Below are 22,701 nucleotides of genomic sequence, written 5' to 3'. Positions count from 1 at the left end.
ACTGAGCAGGGATGTGCAGAAAGTTAAAATTTGTTCAACTTTGACCACTGACCTTTGTGGGCACAACCAATCGCTGTTGACCATGCTTAAACTGAGAGACGGAATTACTTGTGTCTGAATTTCCACAAGTGTAAACAACATAATTGGCTTCATATCTAGCAATAAAATATCAGCTGCAGCTAGCAGATTTGTTATAAAACAGGTTGTTCTCATGAACCATTCATCCATATAACTACAAAAAAGAATGCATTGTAATCTGTATGCATTGCATATGTTTTTTGCTGTATGCACTACAGTGACTGCTGCTGTATAAGAATGATCTGGACCGAGTACGGAGGAGGTCGGAGTGGATCATAAAACACAGCTTTCAAGTTGGGGAGCGGAGTTCGCTTCCTAGTGAAAACAGACAAAAAAGACTATGTACTATATCATACGAACCAGTTCATGAGAATGTGCATTAAAACACCATTTGAGTCTCTGAAATGTAGCAATCTACAGCTAGCGACACTGGCATTGTAGCTAAGGTGGTGCGGTTTGGTACAGCGCCACTGGGAGTCCCGGAGTGGTAAATACTGTGCTGAACCAACGGCGAATGCAAGACCCTTGTTTTTCCGTTGTAATATGAATACGCCATGATAGTCTACAGCCAGGTTGGCGGCTCTATGAGGCTGTACTTAATCACAACGGTTCTTAAATGCTAACATTAGAATGCTAACATGCTCACAATGGCAAAGCAAACAACAACAACAACGGATGTTTAGCAGGTATAATGTTTACCATCTTAGTTTAGTGTTTCAGCATGCTAACATTGGTTACAATTCTTCCTGAGGGGGACATGAATGTCTGTACCAAATTGAATGACAATCCATCCAATAGTTGTTGCGATATTTCACTCAGAACCCCAAATGTCCACCTCATGGTAAGGCTACGAGAAAAGTTAGTGGACCACCATAGCCAGTAGGATTTATTCTCTTGGGACCATAAATGTCTGTGCAAAATGTCATGGCAATCCGTCAAATAGTTGTTGAGATATTTTGGACTGAACCAAAATGGTGGAACGAACGACCAACATTGCCACACGTGGCTTAAAATGCAGTAATATTTATGTTACAAAACAAGTTATTACATATGTGGGACAAGATCTTGTGAGGCCGTATTCTGTCTATTGAGCATGTTTCCATTGTCCAGTGTACTCACAGTCTATGTACCATATAACAAATATAAATGTGAGATTTAATCCATGATAAAAAATAACTATAGTTTGTGTACATAATAGATCATGTAGACAACAAAAACATTTCAGTATACATTAAACACACAAATACTACAAATAGTACTTTCTCATGTTCCCTAGCTCTTCAACATCTATCCAGAGAACATTAAAAACATTGATATTTGGTTTTCTGTAAAGGTCTTCAACAGCCACGAAAGATAAAAGAAAAAACATAAACTCTAACAGACATACTCACTGCTTAATTTTCAGGTTATTTTATTGGTGAAGCAACAGGCATCCCAAGTTCCTCAGGGAAGTGGCAGCAGTGCACTGTGAAAAACAAACTCAGTCCTTGACTTCTTTACACTGTCCTTTCACCATCTGACAAGCAGTCAAGTTCATGTCAGCATCACTTCCTTCCTTCAAACCTCCCCTGTGGTTTGGTACTGTGTGATGGTGCTCATAAGCAGTCCATTGCAAAAAACAAAACAAAACAAAAACGCACAAGACGAAAACGGCAGCAGTGGATGGCTTGGATGACGCCCGGTTCCTGTTGTGAGACTATACACCGAGCAGCATGCCCATAAAATCGGAACCGTTTTGTACTGTGATGGAGGCGCCTGCTGCGTTATCCACAAATATGGAGGTGTACTGCCCAGCCTGCAGAGGAAAAATACACACCATTGATAAAGGAAAGATTTGCACAAACGCAGATATTTGATGTCTGTGTGTTTCTAAGTGGTCTGCTCACCTGTAGCTCCAGCAGCCCCTGCACGCTGACAGTGAATATCTTGCTGTTACTTTCTAATCCAACAATCATCTCCAGCGAGCTGCAATCACATTACAAAAAAAGGACATTTCGGAATAAATACTGTGTTTTCAACAATTCGTGTCAAATTTGCAAACTTCAAGACCTTGTGAACCAAGTGCCAAATGCCTTATGATAAAGGGATTGTTCGACATTTTGAGAAACGCGTATTTGCTTTCTCACCGAAATTTTTCTTTAAAAGGACAGTTCACCTCAAAATCAAAAATACATATTTTTTCTCTTATGTAGTGCTAACCAACCGTATCACCGCGCACAAGTTAAGCGTGATGTATGCTTCTGCGGAGGCTCCACGCAGAGCTTTTCACTGTAGCCTACGTAAGTGGCCTGAAGTTTATACTTGTGCGTTGGTGTGTGCGTCGATCTCTTTAAGAGAATAGAATAGTATACTATAGTATACTATGCTAGAATAGCAGTAATAGTATACTGCTATTCTACTATAGTAGAATAGCAGGACCGACATGTGTGTGTGCGCGTGGGGAGTGTGTGGTAGACAGCGATTAGCTTCGGAGCAAGTACCAAAACTAGAGGCATAGTGGGAGAAACAAAGTGTCTCCCCTGTGCTTTCTGACCACGGTGGGAAATCTGTAGCAGGAAAAGTTAACCCTCTCCTTGATTTCATGTTGTTTATAGAGAAGGAGAACCAGGAAATGAGTAGGGGGAAATGCAACGCTACCAAGCCACAGCCGAGTGACGTGAGTCGTCGAGACGTGTAGTTACACTTTTCGAGAGGCGCACTTCAGGCGGGGTCAGCCCTACGTTCCCACAGTCCTATGTTCCCACATTTCTAATATTTTTCTTAAATTTAGGCCCTACATTTCTAGGACATTTTCAAAATGAGGTCTTGTGTTCCTAGATTTCCCTTCAAGGGTTAGGGTTAGGGGTTAGGTGAACATAGGGCCTAATTTTGAAAAAAGAAATCATAGAAATTTGGGAACATAGGGCTGTTGGGACATAAGGCCTAATTTTCAGAGAAAAAAAATAATCTTAGAAATGTGGGAACATAGGGCTGTGGGAACATAGGCACGCTCCTCTTCAGGCTACGGCGTAGGGTCCGGCTTAGGGTCCGTGTCTCCACGTACTTACGAACGTAGCCACCATGTATATATATATTTTTTTTTTTTTTTTTTTTAAAAAAGGATCTTTTTTGGCATTTCAGGCCTTTGTATAGGACAGCTTAGACATGAAAGGGGAGAGAGAGGGGGAATGACATGTAGCAAAAGACCAGAGTCGAACCCGCAGCCGCTGCGTCGAGGAGTAAACCTCTATATATGGGTGCCTGCTCTACCAGCTGAGCTAACCAGGCACCCGCCACCATGTAGATTTAACGCAGAAGCATAAATCACACTTTAGAGGGGCGAGAGGCTCGTCCTCTTCGGCTGAGCTGTAACTACAGCTAACAGATACTGCTAGCCCTCCTGAGCTAGCTAACGCTACAGCTCAGCCGACGAGCCTCCCGTCCATGAGTACGCTTCCTTCTGCGCGGTCATATGGTTGGCAGGTGTAGCAGAAAGAAAAAAGGTCCTACATGAAACTGCTCACAACCAGGTTTGTGGATTATCCTGAGTAACCGGGTCTTGATTTTTGGAAAGAGACATTGCTGTCGAGTTTTTCAAATGTATTTTTTTTGGTGTTTTGAGCACCTACAAGCCGAGTTCCATCTAGCTTCATTATATCCGAGAGAAGGCAGACATCTCTACAGCCGATATCTCCAACACAACTCACACCAGAACAATCTAGATTGATAAATAGCACTACAGGTAAAAGAAAAAAAATATGTATTTTTAATTTTTGGGTTGGACTGTCCCTTTAACAACTCCTTGCCCTCAGAGTCTGCATAGATGGCTGTAACATCGCTGCAGGCTGCTTTAACCACACAGTGAGAGCACTGGCTCCTGTTAAGTGGAAAATGCTACATTTTTATGGCAAATCAATCATGTTTGTCTTCACTCCAACTGCCATCACAATGAGCCTCATTTCACATTCTCTGCATTTTCATGTGTGGGAGGGCGAGACTGGCTGGGGCTTTGGCTCGAAAAAAAGCCAAGGACTCTTTTGGGTTAGGTAACCCATCATAATAATATTATTTATACATTCCCCTCATTGTACCAAGCTAGAAGGGAGGCTGTGGAGGTCTGCGCAGTCTGGGGGAGACTTTAGGGAGCAATCATTTCTGCAATTTTCACTGACTTTATGTAAATAGAAATTTTGAAATACTGGAAAGAACTCAGAACCTTCCCCAACTGGATTTGTAATTTTTTACGCCATGTAGAAACACTGTATTAGATACTAACTTCATTATCTGTCTCCCACATCCCAAACAAGGGCATTTCACTGCTGTGCTGCTGAATGTAACAGGCTGCCTGAAGTGTCAAAGGTGAGTCTATAAAGATTAGTTAGGCGACAGGGACGAGGGCTCTAAGTGTGAGGACATTTCCTTTAAAGACCTGCTCTGCTTTATACAGGAAATGCCAAACTGGTTCCACACAAACTGTAACAGACAAAACCTTTAACAGCTCATAAATACTAGTGACAGTTAAGGCCGCATTAAACACCAATAAAATATCACTGTTACACGGGGAAAGTAAACAGTTTGTCAAAAACAATAATGCAAAGTGTGGTTGTTGTAGTCATACTTCCTAAGGTCAGTAATAGGGGAAGCAGTAGATCAGTCCGTAGGGACATCGCTTGAGAAACGGAGGGTCAAGTCCTCGTATGGACCAAGTGCTGAGTGTTCACCTTCTGGGCACTGCTGAGGTTCCTTTGAGCAAGGCAACGAACCCCCAACAGCGCGGGACACGATCATTGGCAAAAGGTTCCGCAGGTTGTTGTGGTGCACGGCTGTGCATCTCTGAATTTTTGTAACTCAGCGCACGCTCCACTTTCCATTTCAACATGGTCTGCTGAGAAGACAGGCTGAGCAGATTCGCCTGTACAAACATCTGTATGATTCTTCATGTTCTTCAAGACCACAGAAAGTCAAATGGCCTTAAATATGTGTCTAAAAGAGAGAGACACCATGCTGGGAAAAGACAAAGCATTTGGCTGAAGAGTGTGGAAAAATATGAGAGATCGCTTTGTCAAAGCTAAAAAAACGGCCTCATGGTGAGTGTTCGTAGCATCGAGAAGCAGACAGTAACTTTATAATTACACAAATGTAATGTTTGGCGGTACGTCGGTGTTTGACATGAATGTGTTTACTACTGTTGCCACTACTACTTCTAGCTTATTCACAGATTATTTTGTTTGTACGCACCTTGGCTTTTCGGAGAATACTGCGTTGAGTATAAACGTCTCTGTGCAGGCTTGTAGCGTGCGAGCCATCTATGGAGGCCTGTGCCACGGTGTCAAGTGAGAGAATAACTGAGGTAGAGTATATCTGATTCAGGGTATGAGTTCTCCAGCATATTTAGCAATGAGGGTGTATACCTCATACCTTGGGTTTTTGAAGTTTCCCGGTCATGTTCCAGTAACCTGTTTAAGGTTTTCCTGGATTTCAGAACCTGAATATGCTACATTAAGTACTCCAATAGAAACCTGTGGCATGTAAATACCCCGTCCAGGGTTTCTGAACCTCCAGCCCACAGAGGTTGAGATGTCAAGGAGTCAAGACAGAATTGCACACAGACGATTGAAACCCAATACTGTTAGATTCATGAATAACCAGGTTTCTCACGTTCCATGTAAACATCGAATCCGGAAGATCAGAACTAGGATAAGTCTCAAAAGCGGGATACTGGTGCACATGTTAGAGCACTCAATGGTGAAGGATACCTACGTGTATCTGTGGCAGAGTGATTCAATGCAGATCAGCACCCGGACATTATCCCTGGCCTTTAGCTGACTCTTGCTCCTCTTCACCTCATTGTGGTCTGTAAGGAGGCAAAATGTTCACAACCACATGAAGATACTGTTCACAAAAATATATTCCCCTTGAAGTGACCAGTCACTAAAAGCCCTAAACAGTGATTATCCAATCCCTAACTAGACACAGCAGGCCTGTCAAGCTTTGGATTTCTCCGCATCCTGAAGCTGTATACACGAGGCTGTAATAAACAGAGATACTCTGTTTAAAAACAGTTTCGATGCTGGTGTATTTTTTTAGCCTTTCCAAAACCAAAAACACCAGAGTAAAAGTGTAAGGAATGGATTAGACTGTGTTTAGAGTATCTGCTCTAATGTAAACTGCAATTGCACGCCCAGCTAACTAGCTAGCTTCCTGTAGTAATAACCTTACCTGCTAATACTGCATTAGTTTGTGGGGTGACTAGGCTTATGTAAGTGGTTCTGCCCTACTTGTCATTGGATTTGAGGAAGTTTACACTCCAGCCAACGTTACCTGAGATAGCATTATGTCTGCCAAACACATCGGCATGTCCTCATCCTAACAGAGTGTTTCTTGTAACGATAAAAGCGAAAACATACTGTTTGTAAATAGGAACAAGTATGTAAGCTAAGCAGCCAAACAGGGTTATGTTGGGAAAATACATTTTTCCTCATCATACTTTTAATATTAGCACTAACTAGCTCTACACTGCTGTTTCTTTATCTCCATATCTTCTACATGAATTATCAATTGGTGAATATGTTGACTGTGACACGTTGCTTTAGCCTCGGTCTTTTAGCACAATATAATGCATGTAGCCGTCGAGTACATATTTGGTTGTCATTTTGAAACGTGTCAGCTGAGAACGTTAATAAGTCAGCTGGAGACGGCGTTTTCAATCAAATCATGGAGCTAAAGTTAGCTTAATTAGCTAGCTAGCTACAACTGATAAAAACGGAATGCTTTACAGGCGTAGCAGCAGCAACTGAGGGGGAGGGGCTTAGCGAACAGTAAATTCATTAGCAGAATCAGGACTGTTCCTTGACTGTTTAAGACCAGTGGTTCTCAAACTTTTTTCAATAATGTTGCATGAACAGCGCAAAATATTTTTTGTAGAAAAAACCTATTTAAGAAGTACGTGCCTGTTTAAGCTAAACAACAACTTATACTTGTAACTGAAAAAACACCTAAATGCTAGCATACATTTCAAATGTTTAGAATCCATCACTAAATTCATTTGTTATTATAGTATAATTATTTTAAGGAATTATGCATAAAATAATCTCACAAACCCCCTGCAGTACTCCAAAGTACCCCTAGGGGTACTATACTAGTAACCCCATTTGAGAAACACTGTTTAGACTCTTATGGCCTCGCTATATGTACTGTAATATCTCATATAAGACAGTGACTGTGATTTACCAATGTGGACATTAGCAGAGAACTGGTAGATCCCAGTGATGGGAGCTGTGAATCTTCCGGTGGACTGGTCCATTCCCGACCCTCTGAGGAAGGCTCCTTTAGCTGGTGGCTGAAAGCACAGAAACATTTGAGTTAATATGTTTTCATTTTAGAGCGATAATGCATTGATCCCAACATAACAACCCTCCTCTGGGACCTCAGAACAAATTGGCTTGACTACAGAACAGTACAGTAGGCAGTGTCTTGCTCAAGGGCACTTTAGCAGACACTCCTAAAGGCCCGTTCACCTGAATTTGTTCCTTTGTTCAATAGCAAGTAGTTGAGGTAATGGTGAGCCGGAGAGTCCCAAATGTAAGAAGCTATCGTAGCTTATTAGCTGTGTCGCACCATGTACTTTCATTTTTACCCTCCTCTGTCACAGTGTAAATCTCTCCACAAAGAGGCACATATTAGACTGCTATGGTATAAATATGTCTTTTGAATGAGCTACCCCATTAGCGACCAAATTAACTAGCCTGCTAACTGACAATTAGCAAGTTCGCTAGCTTGGAGAGCTTCCTTTCCCCTTCAGTATTTAATGAAATTATGTAAAAACATGAGAACAAAATTTCAGTAAACGGCACATGAACGATAACAGAAAGAACCTCGGCGAACTAGCGCAAGCTGGGCTGGCTAGCATGTTAGCAGTTAGCTTGCCAGCAACAGTTGACCACCAACAAGCCCTGCGAGTTGTCACTACGTCACCAAGCTTATAGAAGCACATATTTTGTGAAGATGTGCGGATGAAAATTCACTGTTCCACTTTCTGGTGTGACCAGGTTTTAAAGCCCCTAAAGACATTTTCATTTTCATCTTCATGGTCTTTCTCTTTACTTCTGACTCTGCAAAATCATAAAATATCCTGTCCAAAGTCATAGTAACACAGTTCTGAGTTAGAATCTTAAATATTTCATCAAAACTTAATCCTCCCTCCTCCAGCCTTGTCAGCCCATCCCAACAGGGCATAGTTCTTCCACTACAGCATACTGTTTTAAACAGTGTCTATTTCTGTACTCTCCACACTTTAGTCCAAGTCAGAGACAGACTGCCTTTTGTATGCCGCCCAGAGAGTGATGTGTAGAATTGAAAACGGAGATATTTTTGACCAAAGAGCCAGTGTGAGTCTCAGAGTGGCAGCGCATGCTTTGTCAGTGCCAGTTACCAGTGAGGGGATGATCCTCTCATAATTCCCCCACATGCAAACTAAGCGATGATTACCAAACACTCGCTCTTTCAAACACAGTTAAGACAGAGAAGCAAATGGGTCAGAAAGAAAGCGTGTAACCATGCAGAGGGAGGATTAGCCAAAACTTTTACTTTTTCAGCCATGCGCATGGAGCGAGGCTGAACCAGTCCATAAACATTTACTTGGTTTCAAACAAACATACTGTCTGAAAGTTCTGGAGCTCCACCAGAGTCTTCTTGTCGATCACCACAGGTCCCTTGAGCTTGCAGTGGAAAGCCTCCTCTATCCGCCGGTAGGAGGTCATCCCCTCCAGGGTGAGGAGAGCCGTAGGTAGCTGGCTGGGGCTGGTCTGTCTGTCCAACGCTGCTGCTCTCCTCTCTGTAGCCTCTGACAGAAACACATCCAGGTTATTACTAGGGCTGGGTTTAACAAACAAGAAATCGATTTTCATTTGAATGATCCAATATCGGTTCATAAAATCCAGATTCGATCTTTGTCTGTATCATATGGAACTAGAAGACCTAAGGAGTCCATTGGTACCAACTATGTCATGCTAAAAAAAGGCTCCAAAGTTAGGCTACATTTTGGTGAGGGGAAAAACTGGCATGGTCATTTTCAAAGGGGTCCCTCTGTCACCTCCAGATATCTGAATGAATGTCTCTCAATACTCCCTGACTGCAGAGTCTGTAGAGCTGCACGTTATTGTGTGTTCATGATGAATAAAAAGTACATTAATGTAACTGCTTTGGGGTCAATTCTTAATGTAAACATTAATGCACCATGTTAGACAGAACCTTGTACAATTGTAGAATCTCTTTCATATCCAAGCAAAATTTGTTTTGCGACTGAAATATCCCAAATCGACATTGAGTTGGAAATCGAATCGGAAATGTAATCGAATCGGGACCTTGTGAATTGGAATCTATTCAATTCAGGAAATCAGTGGCGATACCCAGCCCTAGTTACTACAGTGCAGAATGAGTTAACATCGGTTTTCAAAGTATTATTTCATGATATTGTGATAAAATATAATATTGTGGTCATGAAATTGTGCATATCCATATGTTTAACTGTAGGTTATCTATGCAAAATGATTGAATGGGGAGCTGAAATGTGTGTGGGCAGGATAATCAACATGTTTCTACCTTTAATCATGTCTTTGAACTCCTGGAGAAGAACTTCCTGGGTCACTTCGGCTCCAGGAGAGCCAGGAGGTCCCTGTGGGCCAGGAGGGCCGGGAGGACCAGGTGGGCCCGGCTAGTGGAGGAAAGATGTACAAAACATTGTCATGCATTAATTTGATTTGAATATCATTATGCAAGTTTGTTTTATTTACAATTTACTGCAGTACATAAGAAAATTCACCAAGCATCATCAATCAAGTACAATTGTTTGGAGAAAAAAACTGCCAGACACACAGTCTATCTACTGGGTTTACCAGGGGTCGTTTGCGTTTGCGACACTTTCCAGGGAAGTTGCCAACCGGTCTTTTGACAAAGTCCATCCATGATCCCAGTGGATCCACTCGCTGGTTGTCAGAAATCTGCAGCAGAAACAAAAACACATACATAAAATGAATTATGGACTAGTAGGGCATTCGGAGCGTGCAGACCACTGCAAAGGCATGCAGTATCTCACAATGTTAATGCAGTGTGAATCGTCCCAGTCTGGAACTCCTTTTTCCGATTATTTCGAAAAACCACTTGAATGCAGCACAAACGCCTTATCTCACAATGTTATCAAGTAAAAAATCATTTGTGTATCCGCCCCGTGATTCAGAGCCGCTCCAAGATGTAATGGTTTCTTCGATGGCCCATGCTACACCCTTCCACCAAGTTTCATGAAAACTGGGCCTGTAGTTTCCGTAAACCTGCTGACCGACCGACAAACCAACCAACAAACAAATGGACAAACATAACCTCCTTGGTGGAGGTAATAATTAATAGGCCAATATGAGTATTAACTGATACGAAATGGAAAATTACAGCATAATCAATAATGTGGTGAAGTGATGGCGAGCTTAAAAAAAAAAAAAATAAATAAAAAATTATATATATATATATATATTTTGTTTACTTGGCACATTTCATACAGTGGCAGTTCAACCTTATTTACAAATTGATTCATACAATAAATAAGGCAGGAAAATAAAATGTTATACACACCTCGCTATAGGAAAGTAAGATTCAATGAGAAGGAACATTTTTCACAGATGCAGACTATTCTCGGTTGCCACCTCACTCCGTAATTACAGCCTTTAAAAAAAAAGCACTATTTACCAGATTCATTATACATATATATAGTTTTATTTCTAAATAATTTTGCCCAAATGAGGCATGATGCACAGGACCGTACCTACGAAGCTAACTATAAATGAGTCATTATTTCTTCCTTTAAAACCATCGTTGGAAAATCTTGCCCAAAGATACAATTAAATGGTGCCAGACACCAAGGAAGGTCACACAGGGAAACCTCTTTCTTTTGGTCTCTTCTGCCCAGTCCACTGCAATTCCTCAAAAGAGGCTTTTTTTTCTCTCAATATGCCATCCAAGTTTATCCCCAATTCTTCTCCGAAAGCTTCACCTAGTGCTTACTTTTTCATTCCACATAATTCACTCAGGTGCCACGTCAGTTCTTATTTGCCCAATGTGCTTGGATGAATGTAAACATGAAAATTTCCATGAGCACTCTGGTGAAAAATGAGTCTGCCCCGTGTATGTGTGATGTAGATTCTGTGGATTGCAGACCTCAATTACTGCAGTTTATAACAACATGTCAAAATGGCCAACACTTTCTCCATCACCGAAAGACCTACTAGTATTTTCTTTTATTAATACTGCTTGTTTGAGTAATGTAATGATGGAAAATGTAATAAACGAGATGACAAACCTATATACAGTATGTATACCAGGGCGAGTTATGATTTAAGATTGTTAGTCTGTTTCTGAATGCTCGATCTTCTTATCTGAAATAGCTCTTGTATGATAAATGACTGTACAGGAGACTGGGCTCTGTTAGGGAGATAAGAAGCACACTCCAAGAAGACCTCTGGTAGCAGCATTTTTATGCACAGTGATACAACTGGAGTGTTTTCATTTCAGTCAAATGTGAAGCAGAAAGAATTCCAGCTTGAATCTTACTCTTAAGAGATAGAAGAGGAGATAAAGACGAGCCATGGAGGTGAGCCGCCTGAAATGGAATTTGTTTAGGATTGGCAGCGGGACATGGATCACTTATCTACAAAACCAACATGACCCTTTCTTCGCTGTTAAAAGACTTGCCTCTAGTTCCACCACAACAAAGTTAGTCCTTGGTTGTCTTTTCAATATATTCTGGAATAAAAACAGTTTTTTTTTTTTTATATTTGGGATTTACAGCAGCCCCCCCCCCCCCTCTCTGTGTGACTTTCTCTTCTCTCTGACAGCAGACAAAATAAACAACTTAACAGGCGCTGCGCCGGCTGCATGTTGGATCGGTCTGTGTTTTTGTTGTGATTTTGAGGTTTGGAAACAGATAAAAGCAAGACTGATTTGGTCAAGACATGAATACTTTTACACTACTCAATACTGTTTCCATAAGACTGGGAGCCTGTTGGATAAACTGCTTTTTCCTTTGACGTGTCAATGTTTCATATTTAGTAAAATACCAGTTCTGTAAACTTTAAAAGGAATAGTTTGAAATTCTGGGAAACACTTAAACCTGCAATAACTGATGGTTATTGTTATATTTTGGTGACTTGGGAGCAGCAGAAACAAGTTGGTATGGGAAACCTGTTAGCAATTTTATTTACACATCCGGCAGTTACAGAGCAACATTATCATTCGTTTGGAGTTGTGTTTCTGGCACCTGATGAATGCAAGTCTAATATTTGCTCTCTTACTGAAAGTAAGTTGAGGAGATCGATACCACTCTCATATTTGTCCGTTCAATGTGGAGCTAGCAGCAGGTTAGCTTAACTTAGCATAAAGACTAGAAACTGCCTGGCTCTGTTAGAAGGTAACCAAATCTGCCTACTAGTACCTCTAAAGCTTGTTTTATCTTATTTGTTAAATTCATACAAAAACTAAAGTGTAAAAAGGACACGTTATGTGATCAGTGGTCATGTGGCTGGGCGCAGTGACTTCCTGGAGTTCATGTCAACATACAAGTCATAATTACAACTGGCAAAGCTCGGATATATTCCGCTTGGCACTTAATAACCCGGATGTGCCTTAAAGTCAAGCCAACATGGACGCCTAACATCAGCCAAAGTCTGTTGTTAAATTTAAAACGCAAATATAATAGAGTTATATTGTCAGGGCACTTTATTTGTATTGCTCACACAACAGCTCTGTAATCATACAACCGTGTTGAGTGAGTTGTTAGATGAAGTTATAGCTGGCAATAACCTCCAGTAATACCAAAACATGTTTTTACACTTTGGTTTTTGTACGGATTAAACAAACGAGATTGCACATGTTCATTATTGAGCTTTAGTGGTTGATTCACTTTGTTACTTTTGGACAGAGCCAGTCTTAATGCTAAGCTAACCGACTGCTGGCTGTTAGCTTTGGCATACAAACAAGAATTTTCCAAAAATGTCAAACTATTCCTTTAACATACCAGTCCTGTAAGCTTGAACAAATATTAACATGTTGACGACTGGGGGGGTGTACTAGTATTCCCTGCCTGTGGCACTTATTATAGTATAGAGTATATTTCCACTGGGACTGATTGTAAAACTGTGAATCATCACCTCAGACAGCTCAGTACAATATAAAAGATACCCACCCAATTATGAGAGCCAGTGGGTGCTAATTCTAAAAAAAAATAAAAAAAATAAAAAAAAAGTCAGAGCTCCACATTTGCTCTTGTGTTTATATCAGTGTCATAGGTCATCGTCTTGCTTTTTCGGAGATTTGAACCAGTGCATGTTGGCCAACACGTGACTTATAATTACACATCTTAGCCATCCTCCTACATAATAATAAAAAAGACAGCATATCATTGCCAGGAAATCAGCCATACTCTGAGCTTGTTATCCTCCTCAACACACGCCATTGTAATTAAACCATTAAAACCTTGCCCTCAAGGACTTTCTGTGCTCAAGGAAGAAAGGCTATGACCAAGGTAATTATTACCTTCATTTCACGGCGAAGAAATAGCAGCAAATCACTGTATAAATAATCCAATCATCATCTTAAGGAATGCTCAACTCTTTCCATTGAACAGATTGTGTTTTTATGTTAAGCATGTGCACCGTCAGAGCGTAACATACACTACCTAGTGACAGCTGGGATGGCTCACACGATTTGCCAAAAGAAAATCTGATTCATTGTAAGCAGGTGAGTCTCTGTCTCGACTGAGAACATCAAAGAGTCCACACATGCAGACATGAACACCATATTGCTTGATGACACAGAAAGATCTGTCAGAAGCATTCAATCTCTCACTCGCTGCAATTGAGTGTGGCGTAAAGTAAACTACGGATTCCCTCGCATCAGCACGTACAACTGGTGAACAAAGTGCGGCGGGAGCAGATCCAGGTATCAGTCTGAGGGCTGATGGAGAACACCAGGGCTCTGGCTTTGATCACCGCTGATGTGTGAGTGCCTCAAAGTGGCCTTGTCTGTCAGCAGGTGCGAGCGCACGCCTTTCCAGCACGGACCGAGAGAATGTGTCAGGGATTCTGTCTAAGGGTGAGAAACTCAAAGTCTTCTAGACAGTGTTTATTCTCGTTGATGGGGCTCTAAATCATGACACACTACTGAGGATTCAGATCTGAAGAATGAGACGCTTTATGCCCAGGGTTCGGAGGAGGTTTTCACATCTCACATCAACACAACAGTGTAAAGATGCTCCATTACAAGTAAAAGCCCAGCATTCAACGTTAGTATTATCAGCAAAATGTACTTAAAAGTAAAAAAAAACAAACGCACTTGGCCTTACTGATTTTTTATAAAATATGATATTAGATTGTTGACACTGATGCATCATTGTGTAAGCAGCATTTTACTGTTTGATTTAAAAATTTAAAGGAATAGTTCAACATTTTTGGATACGCACTTATTCAATTTCTGGCCGAGTTATACGAGAAACGTTGATGCCAGCAGTCGGTTAGCTTAGCTTAGCACAAAGACTGGAAACAGGGGGGGGGGGGGGGGGTCTAGCCTGGTTCTGTTCAACAGTTACAAAATCCTCTGACAGGTTGCCAGGCAGTCCATCACATAACCCCTCGTAAAATATGACGTGTTAATTAGTGAGCTTCAGAGGTGTTGGCAGGCTGATGGTGTTATTGTTGGATAAAGCCAGGCTAGCCATTTCCCCATTTTAGATCTTTATGTTAAGCTAAGCTAACTGCTAGCTGTAGCCTTACAATGAACGGACAAATATTAGAGTGCTATCTTTATTTTCACTGAACTCTCCCACAAAGTGACTAGGCGCATTTCCCAAAAAGTCAAAACTTTTTCTTTAACTTCTTAGTGGCCCCTAACCTCAGGGTCACAAAAATAAATAATTCTGATGAGATGATTAATGGGGTAGGGGAAAAGAACAGAAAAAAGTTCTGCAACACAAACTTGTATAGATTCTTTCTTTGCTTTGTTGTGGAATATTGTCTATCTATAAGTTACCTATTTGGGCCTTGAACAGATATTTAAATGAAACCATCTGAGAAGTGCAGAGGAAAAATGTCTCTTTGTTGGAACTGCCAACAGCTCAAAGACATTTGGGAACCACTACTTTAATCTTTAACAATGCATTGTATTTTAGAAGCTTATTATACGTAGTCTATGTAAAATAGAAAGTAACTATTACTAAAAAGTAACTGTACCTGTCAAATAAACATAGCTGAGAAAGAAGTACTATATTTGCCTGTGAAATATAGAGGTGTTAAGGTATAAAGTAGCATCAAATGGAAAAAGTACAAATTTGTACTTCAAGTACAGTATTTAACCAACAGCACAGTGAGTTTGGAGTTTTTTGGATCAATTATTGAATCAGTTGTAATCACTGTTGACCATTCACAGAGGCTTTATGGGATTTTATTACCCTGAAAAGAACAATTTAAGGTTTGCCTGGATGATTCTTTTACGTACACTGCTTTAAGTGCGTTTGTCAGGTAGTTTGGGGGGAAATTGGGTTGAATTTATTTGAAGCAATAAAATGGAAAATATTTCCCTGGGGCAGCATGCCACCAAAAACACAAACACAACTGTTAAAACATGTCTCTGGGGATGCAACCAGATACTGAAACTCTACCCCATTGCAGGCAGCTCCTGAATTCTTCCATGTGTACAGTTTAAATTAGCTTATTTTCTTTTTAAGTGTTATCTGTTTGCACACAATACTAGATGACATGAAACTTTTTTTTTGCTGCTGATAAAAAAAAAAGAAAATGCTGCACAGGCAGGTTTAAAAGGTTGGACAGGATGATGGAGAGCCTTCTTTAATCCCTTGTTTTTACATCCCTGTACTGCTCCCTGTGCAGCCATCCATGCATGGGTGGACGGGCCTACCACTGGGCCGATCCCACCCCGAGAGGGAGGGATCCCTGGGCTGTGTGGGACGAGGGGATCCTGGCTAACCTGCGTGCATCCCAGTCGTCATGCATCCGCCCCCGTGTTCCCCACCGCTGCACCTCACAGAAACAGATTGCCTTGAGGATTTATCGCCCAAGAGCTAAATACAGTTAGGCATGCAATGTTGACTCTGTTCTCTTCTCACTGTGTTATTACTCAATTGGCAAGCACCGTGTGCAAAACATAATTACTCTATCACACTATGATGCTGTTATTAGTTCAACAAATGCTGGAGGAACACTACTTGGAAGTGTAGTATAGTGTTTTTTTCTATAGCATGCTTCTTATAATATGGCCTAATTTTTTTTTCATCACTGTTGTCCCAACAACGGTGTGTATACATTTATTGTGTTTAGGTGTGAGAGAAAGTGAATAAATTTGTGTTTATATTCAAGCGATAACTAGAGACAATCTTGGCTTTCTCTAGTTATAAAAGCAGTGTAAGCTGAGAGAGACTTTGAACGCTGTGAATCTGTTTTGTGCACGAATTATAGCTTTGGAATTGGTGCGAGTGCCTTTTTTCCCTGTGGTAGGTAAAATGAGCTGATGAAAAGCACCAGAGAACCCGATTCATCTCAGGAACACAGGTTTGCCCCATGGCCCGACTGTGAGCAGAACATTTCAGGTAAGAAGTCATTAGACCCTCTTCCTTTTTTACGATTCCTTAATCCATACAAAAACCGAAGTGTAAAAAAACCCACACGTTTATAACACTTTTACCGCACATAACCCCACGGATTTTTGTGGACAGAGCCAGGCTAGCTGTTTGCCCCGTTTCCAGTCTTTATGCTAAGCTAAGTTTACCGTCTCCTAGCTGTAGCTTCATATTTACTGTGCAGATAAGAAAGTTGTATCAATTGTTCTCTGCAAGAAAGTGAGTAAGCGTATTCCAGTAAAGGTCAAACTACTCTTTTAACAGTATTGTTTTCTGGCGTCTATATGTTTTTATGTTTGTTTCACTGATGCATGGGAAATTGTTACACTAAATATTAAACTGTCAACACTCTGATGCAGTATTGTTGTGATTTTCCTTATACAACTACACATTATAATGCACATCATATGCATTTGTAGTGTAATCTAAAGTACCCTCCTTCTGGGCGCCCAGATAGCTCAGTTGGAAGATCGGGCGCCCATATATAGAGGTTTACTCCTCTACGCAGCGGGCCCGGGTTCGACTCCGACCTGCGGCCCTTTGCTGCGTGTCATTCCCCCCTCTCTCTCCCCTTTCATGTCTTCAGCTGTCCTGTCAAAAATAAAGGCTGAAAATGGCCAAAAAATAATCTTAAAGTACCCTCCTCCATTGTCAATAACAAAATAAAATGGCCATCTTATGTAGACTAGTCAGCACTAGAATTGTTTTTACTCGAAGCAATAGTAGACCAATGTACTGTTATGTACTGTGTTGATGTACTACAGCGTAGCGATAATTCTGAAAAACATGGTTTCAGGAACATGACCAGCACATGATAAGAATCAGGCAAGATTAAGGGATTTCTATAAATCTGGCATCAATCTGAAGCCATTATAAATGAAACTAAATCCAAATAAAACAGCCGCTCTATGTCTGCGTGGTGAAAACATAACACTGTGCGGTTTATTTTACTTGCAGATTTCAGATGTGATGACAAAAGAGTTTATTATGTGTATTTATTCGCTCTCTCAGATGACTTCATTAGGCAATTTTAATGGTACATGACCTTTTTAGTGGAGTTCGCTATCATGCAACACAGACTGTAGGTAGTTCACACCATCAGTAGTGTATGAGAGGTATGCTCTCTCACGGATAATACTTTAACGTCGTTTGTTCTGGACTCCGTCCTTAATTTCCACAGAAGATAAACTCATACATGCTAAATAGTAAAACATCTCAACAACACATTATGTAACAATTTGCACATACCCGCCTTCGGACAATGGTGACCCCATGACCAACATCATACATTACCTGTTAGCGTTGAGAATCCTTATGGGCGTAGGCATTAATGAATGTTTGTAACTGGCCAGCCTGCTTCAGTGTTGTAGTTGAGTCACCACCTGTCGAGTCCGAGTCACCAACTGGCAATTTCGAGTTAAAGGTGCAGTAGGTAAGCCTTATAAAACTAACTTTCTGTCATATTTGCTGAAACTGACCCTATGTTCCAGTAGAACTACATGAAGCAGGTAAGTTAAAAATAAAAAATCCGGCTCCTCTGGCACCACCTACAGCCTGTAATGCGATTTGCAAAAATCCACAGCTCCCTGTTCAGATGCACCAATCAGGGCCAGGGGGGGTGTCAAACTGCTCATGCACACACATTCCTTCTCCCTTGTGGGGGGAGGGGCTTAGGAGACCGTTTTGGGCTTTAGCGGAAAGGGGGGAGGGACTGAGAAGTTGTTGATATGTTCAAATTTTTTTATGTTCAAAAAGTCCTGGATCTTCACAATCCTACCTACAGCACCTTTAAGTCTCTAGTCACCAAAGGAGAGTCAGAGGAGAGTCACCAATACCTGAGTTTGAGTCCGAGTCGAGTCACAAGTCCAGAGAATAGTGACTAGAGTCGGACTCCAGTCCAAGTCCAGGTACTCCATCACTGCCTATTGCACATTAAAGTAGTCAGAAACGTCATCCAACTTCCGAGTTCTATTTCATGAGCGCTCAAGTCCGATTTCATAAATCCTAGAGTACGGGTCTAAGTCCAAGTCATTAGTGCGAGAGTCCAAGTCGAGTCACGAGTCCAGAGAATAGCGATTTTAGTCCAGGACTCGAGTACTCCATCACTGGCCTGCTTTTGGGGACCCTGAATCTTTTACCAGAGGGAAGAAGCTGGAACTCTGAGTGGACAATGTGAGTTGGATCAGACACTATATTCGGGGGCCTGTCTGATAATAGACTGCTCATAGATTATTTAAAGTATTGTTTGGAGTATTTTACAGTGGCGCTGTTTCCTGTGGGACTCAGTCTTGTGTCTTTATGTGTAGGTTGATCCAAAAAGGTCCCACACACTTCTTCATTAATCATCACTGGGGATGAGAGAGAGGAAACAAAAACCCTCGCCCCGGGCTAAACCCAGCTATTACTCAACACGCCAGGCGTGATGTTTGACTTGACTCCCTCAATTACAGACATCACAGAACCCTCACTGCTCTCAACAATGACAGATTCCTCTCATCTTTACAGAGCAGAGCAATAAGGCTCACGTACATGCACCTTTGACATATTGCTTTAAATTGTACAAGGTGAATGTTCACAGAGATCACAGTTGTTTGAAATGTACTTCACTTATAATCTCATTAAAAAAAAAAATAAAAAATTCCACTCACAGCACAACTCCACACCTCACTATTGTGATCACTTTCAAATGGAAAATCTCCCGAGGAATGCAGTGTACGACTGCACGCTGCCAGCAGCCCACACACACACACGGGATTGGTCAGATAGAAAGTGAATGCCATCATAAGAGCTGTTTCCACTGTTTCCACTGGGCACAAGGGAAAAACATGTAAATGTGGGAGTGTAAATGTTTGGCTTGTTGAGAACACAAATTTCTTGCCAAGACAGCTCCAATGGACGTGTTGTTTTCTCTGGGACCTAACAGATGTGTAATAGGATAAACTTACAAACTACCCAAGGAAAGCAAGTTTAGCGCTTTTTCGCGGTGTGTGGCACGTTTTTTTTCCCCCCTTCTTTTTCTTAAGCAGAAACCCGGATAGGATGGCACCAACAAATGCAACCTTGAATACAACCACTTCCACAGATGTCAAGCTTAAAGCTCAGGTTCTCATCAGAGGTGACAATGTTTGGCAAAGACACTATCTGGCATAACACTGCGTCTTAAGAGTGATTATGTCATTACCCTCTGATTGAGGGAGATGAGATGAAAAGAATGTTGGAGAGGGAGGCACAGGGGGCTAATCCTCACCGAGGTGTTCTCTTTCAGGACCCTTTCTATGGGGCTTTGTGAGGGGCTTACACGGCATGCTGCCCCAGTTTTTCGGGGCCGCACCGCCCCTATCGGATGTCCCAGACACAGCGGAGTCAGACTAGGCCTGTGAATGACAGAATCAATGGGCTGGGAACTACATCGCCATAGGTCTTTAAATATCTGCCCACCTAACTTTCCCAGGAGTTACATCACGCAGTGGACCTATGAGGGTCCTCGGGGGAAATAGTGTTTGTGAAGACACCCGGCTCCCCAGGGGGGAGACGAGACTGGAGGAGTGAAATCCCAGCGTGGTGCACTCTTCAGCAGGCTTTAGGGTTGACACAGGGTCATCCTTCATAGCCTCTGCTTTAACAGGGCAAACCAAGTCAAATAAACACCACCAGGCCACAACCACCTACAATGTGTTCTTAAAGATACAAAGGAGACCTCACTGCTTGGTGAGGTCTCGGGGGGGAGGGGGGGGGCAGGCAGCGAAGGTTACAGTTAGGATTCCAGAGACTGGCGGCTGGTAAGAGCTGAAGGCTGGTATATAGGGCAGTGAGCGTTATATGAGAATGCCAACATAATGGGTGGGCTGAAAGCAAAACAAATAGCCTGTTGGAAACCCTTCGCAAAAATGCAACACCAGCAATAAACCAATACATAACAGAGTCAAGGGCCAACTGTTGCTCCTGAAAACTGAATTCTACCACTGTAATGCAGTTTTGCAAGAGGAGTACGTTTCGAATGCAAACATTGGTCTTCAGTTACAGATGACTTTTTTTTTTTGGTCATAGAAACAACTCTCTCTAGAAAATAGAAACTCTGAATGTTTTATTTGTTCAGTTAATTGTGTTTATAACTTAATTTCCTGCTTCAGAGATGGCATTTATAAGGATCTTATCTCAACTTATTGTATGTCATATTATATTATCTCATCTCCTTCTGCCTGATACACTTTACTACACTTTAATACATCCCGATTTGTTCACTTAGGCCGGAAAATTGGTGTCCGACACCCACGGTGCGCACTAATTGATGCATTGATCAGCCTTTAGATGTTCACATTCCTGGCATACCTCCGGAAGTCATCCATTTAGTGTTTCACACATTTTGGTCCATCTCACTGTCTGAAGCTTGACCTACTAGGGCACACCTGTCCGGTCCTAGCATTTACCATTGCCACAATTTATCTGCCGTGCATATTGCCTGTGCTGACAAGAAATCTGCACACATCTTACATATCTGCAGGATGACTTCAAACTTGAATCTGATCTACTGTTTTTCTATATGCAATATCATCATAAAGAAATAGCTTGTGAATGGTACAAAATGTGTGACAAGCTAAAATATCAACAACAACAAAAAAGGTCACTTTGACATGATGTAATGTTTACATTTAGAGAGTTTTACCTTGATGCTTCCGCCGACCTCTTCGCTGTTGGAAATAGTAGCATTGTAGGTCTCTGTGTGTTGTGGGGTGGCCTCCTTTGGCCTTTTTCTCTCCTTCTTGGCATCCACCCCATCCAGAAGGACACACTGAGTCCAAAACACTGCAGCCACCACGGCCAGAGGCCCGGCCCCACACCACATCTTCACACTAGTTCTCAATCAGCAACAGAATCCGTGCAGAAACAGCCTGGATCTTCTGGAGAGGACTCAGCCGTGTGATTAGACAGAAGCTGAGGATGCCCACAAGGCTCACAAACACAAAGTCCCAATGGGGAGAGGGGGGGTGGGGGTGGGGGGGGGTTGGGGAGTGTGAAAGGAGACTGGAGGAATGCAGCTTCAGGGACTCCCTGTCCAAGAGACTGTCAGGCTGACTGCTGCCGCCGTTGCTCCCCTCTTGATGAGCTCTCAGCCAGCGCAACGATGCAGGGGCACTGTTAACTCTAGCCAGAAAGCTAGGAGGCTTACTCAACTATGAAATGTGTCAAGCAGAATGGTCCACGGGAATGACAGATCGGTGCAGATCTGACAGCAAATAAACCCATTAGTGAGATTTTTCACGCTTTCTGCTCTGTTGGGGGGTGAGGTGCAGAGAAGGGAGGGAGGGAGGGTGGGGGGGAATACAGGGGGCAAAAGAAGAGGCAGGAGGGGCGTCCAAAGCTAAGGGTGGGCTGTGGGGGCTAAGAGATGGATGGCAATATTCTCTCCCCCAACACCCCCCACCCCCCCGCGCTCTCTCTCTCTCTCTCTCTCTCTCTCTCTCTCCTACTGTTTCTCACACTGAGCAGTGGATCAAGTCGCCGGCAAAGTTGTGTGGTTGCTGGAAAAGCTGCAAAATCCACAAAAGTTGGGCTTTCATCAGAAGATGCAGTTCAATGTTCAAATCAATCTGTCTGACCCGCACACCATGCACCCCGCGGGGGGTGGCAGAGTGAACAAAGCCCAGGAGGAGACGGATGAGGTCAAGTTTTGATCTTTGCCCAGCCTTCTTCTTTTCTCCTCACCGCTATCACAAAACATGCAACCTCACAAGGTAGCAGGTAGATCTTCTGCTTCTGTCTGACACAACTCAGGTGCTTCCACCCCACCCCCCCCCACTTGAGTTTCAAGTCAAGAGAGCAGTGTTTTGTTGTGCAGTAGGTCCCTTTTTGCGTCGGGCTCCCTGTCCCTCGTCTCAGTTGCTCCTTTGCTCCGACTGAGTTTACAGGAGGGCTCGCACTGGAGTTTTATCATCACCCTCTCTCTCTCTCTCTCTCTCTCTCTCTCTCTCTCTCTC

At 42.2% G+C, this 22,701-nt stretch overlaps 1 protein-coding gene and 1 long non-coding RNA gene across 2 annotated transcripts in view; one reads left to right on the top strand and one right to left on the bottom strand.

Moving 5' to 3' along the window:
• The window catches only part of LOC118496394, a 22,877-nt gene extending 8,028 nt beyond the window's left edge, over positions 1-14,849 (top strand). Inside the window, exon 3 of the long non-coding RNA XR_004898967.1 lies at positions 14,800-14,849. This is a non-coding gene — a long non-coding RNA (uncharacterized LOC118496394). The remainder of the gene's footprint in view (positions 1-14,799) is intronic.
• The window catches only part of c1qtnf12 (C1q and TNF related 12), a 22,768-nt gene extending 67 nt beyond the window's left edge, over positions 1-22,701 (bottom strand). The window contains exons 1-8 of the mRNA XM_031290548.2: positions 21,390-22,701; positions 9,951-10,055; positions 9,658-9,769; positions 8,715-8,899; positions 7,288-7,396; positions 5,818-5,911; positions 1,965-2,043; positions 40-1,873 (exon numbers count right to left, since the gene is read on the bottom strand). Of these exons, the coding sequence (XP_031146408.1) occupies positions 1,775-1,873; positions 1,965-2,043; positions 5,818-5,911; positions 7,288-7,396; positions 8,715-8,899; positions 9,658-9,769; positions 9,951-10,055; positions 21,390-21,569 (963 nt within the window). The 5' untranslated portion in view covers positions 21,570-22,701 and the 3' untranslated portion in view covers positions 40-1,774. The remainder of the gene's footprint in view (positions 1-39; positions 1,874-1,964; positions 2,044-5,817; positions 5,912-7,287; positions 7,397-8,714; positions 8,900-9,657; positions 9,770-9,950; positions 10,056-21,389) is intronic.

The sequence above is a fragment of the Sander lucioperca genome, chromosome 12 (assembly GCF_008315115.2).
Source record: "Sander lucioperca isolate FBNREF2018 chromosome 12, SLUC_FBN_1.2, whole genome shotgun sequence".
In the NCBI taxonomy this organism is placed as follows: Eukaryota; Metazoa; Chordata; class Actinopteri; order Perciformes; family Percidae; genus Sander; species Sander lucioperca.
The sequence above is the reverse complement of the archived record's forward strand: the minus strand, read 5'-3'. Positions and strand labels throughout refer to the sequence as shown.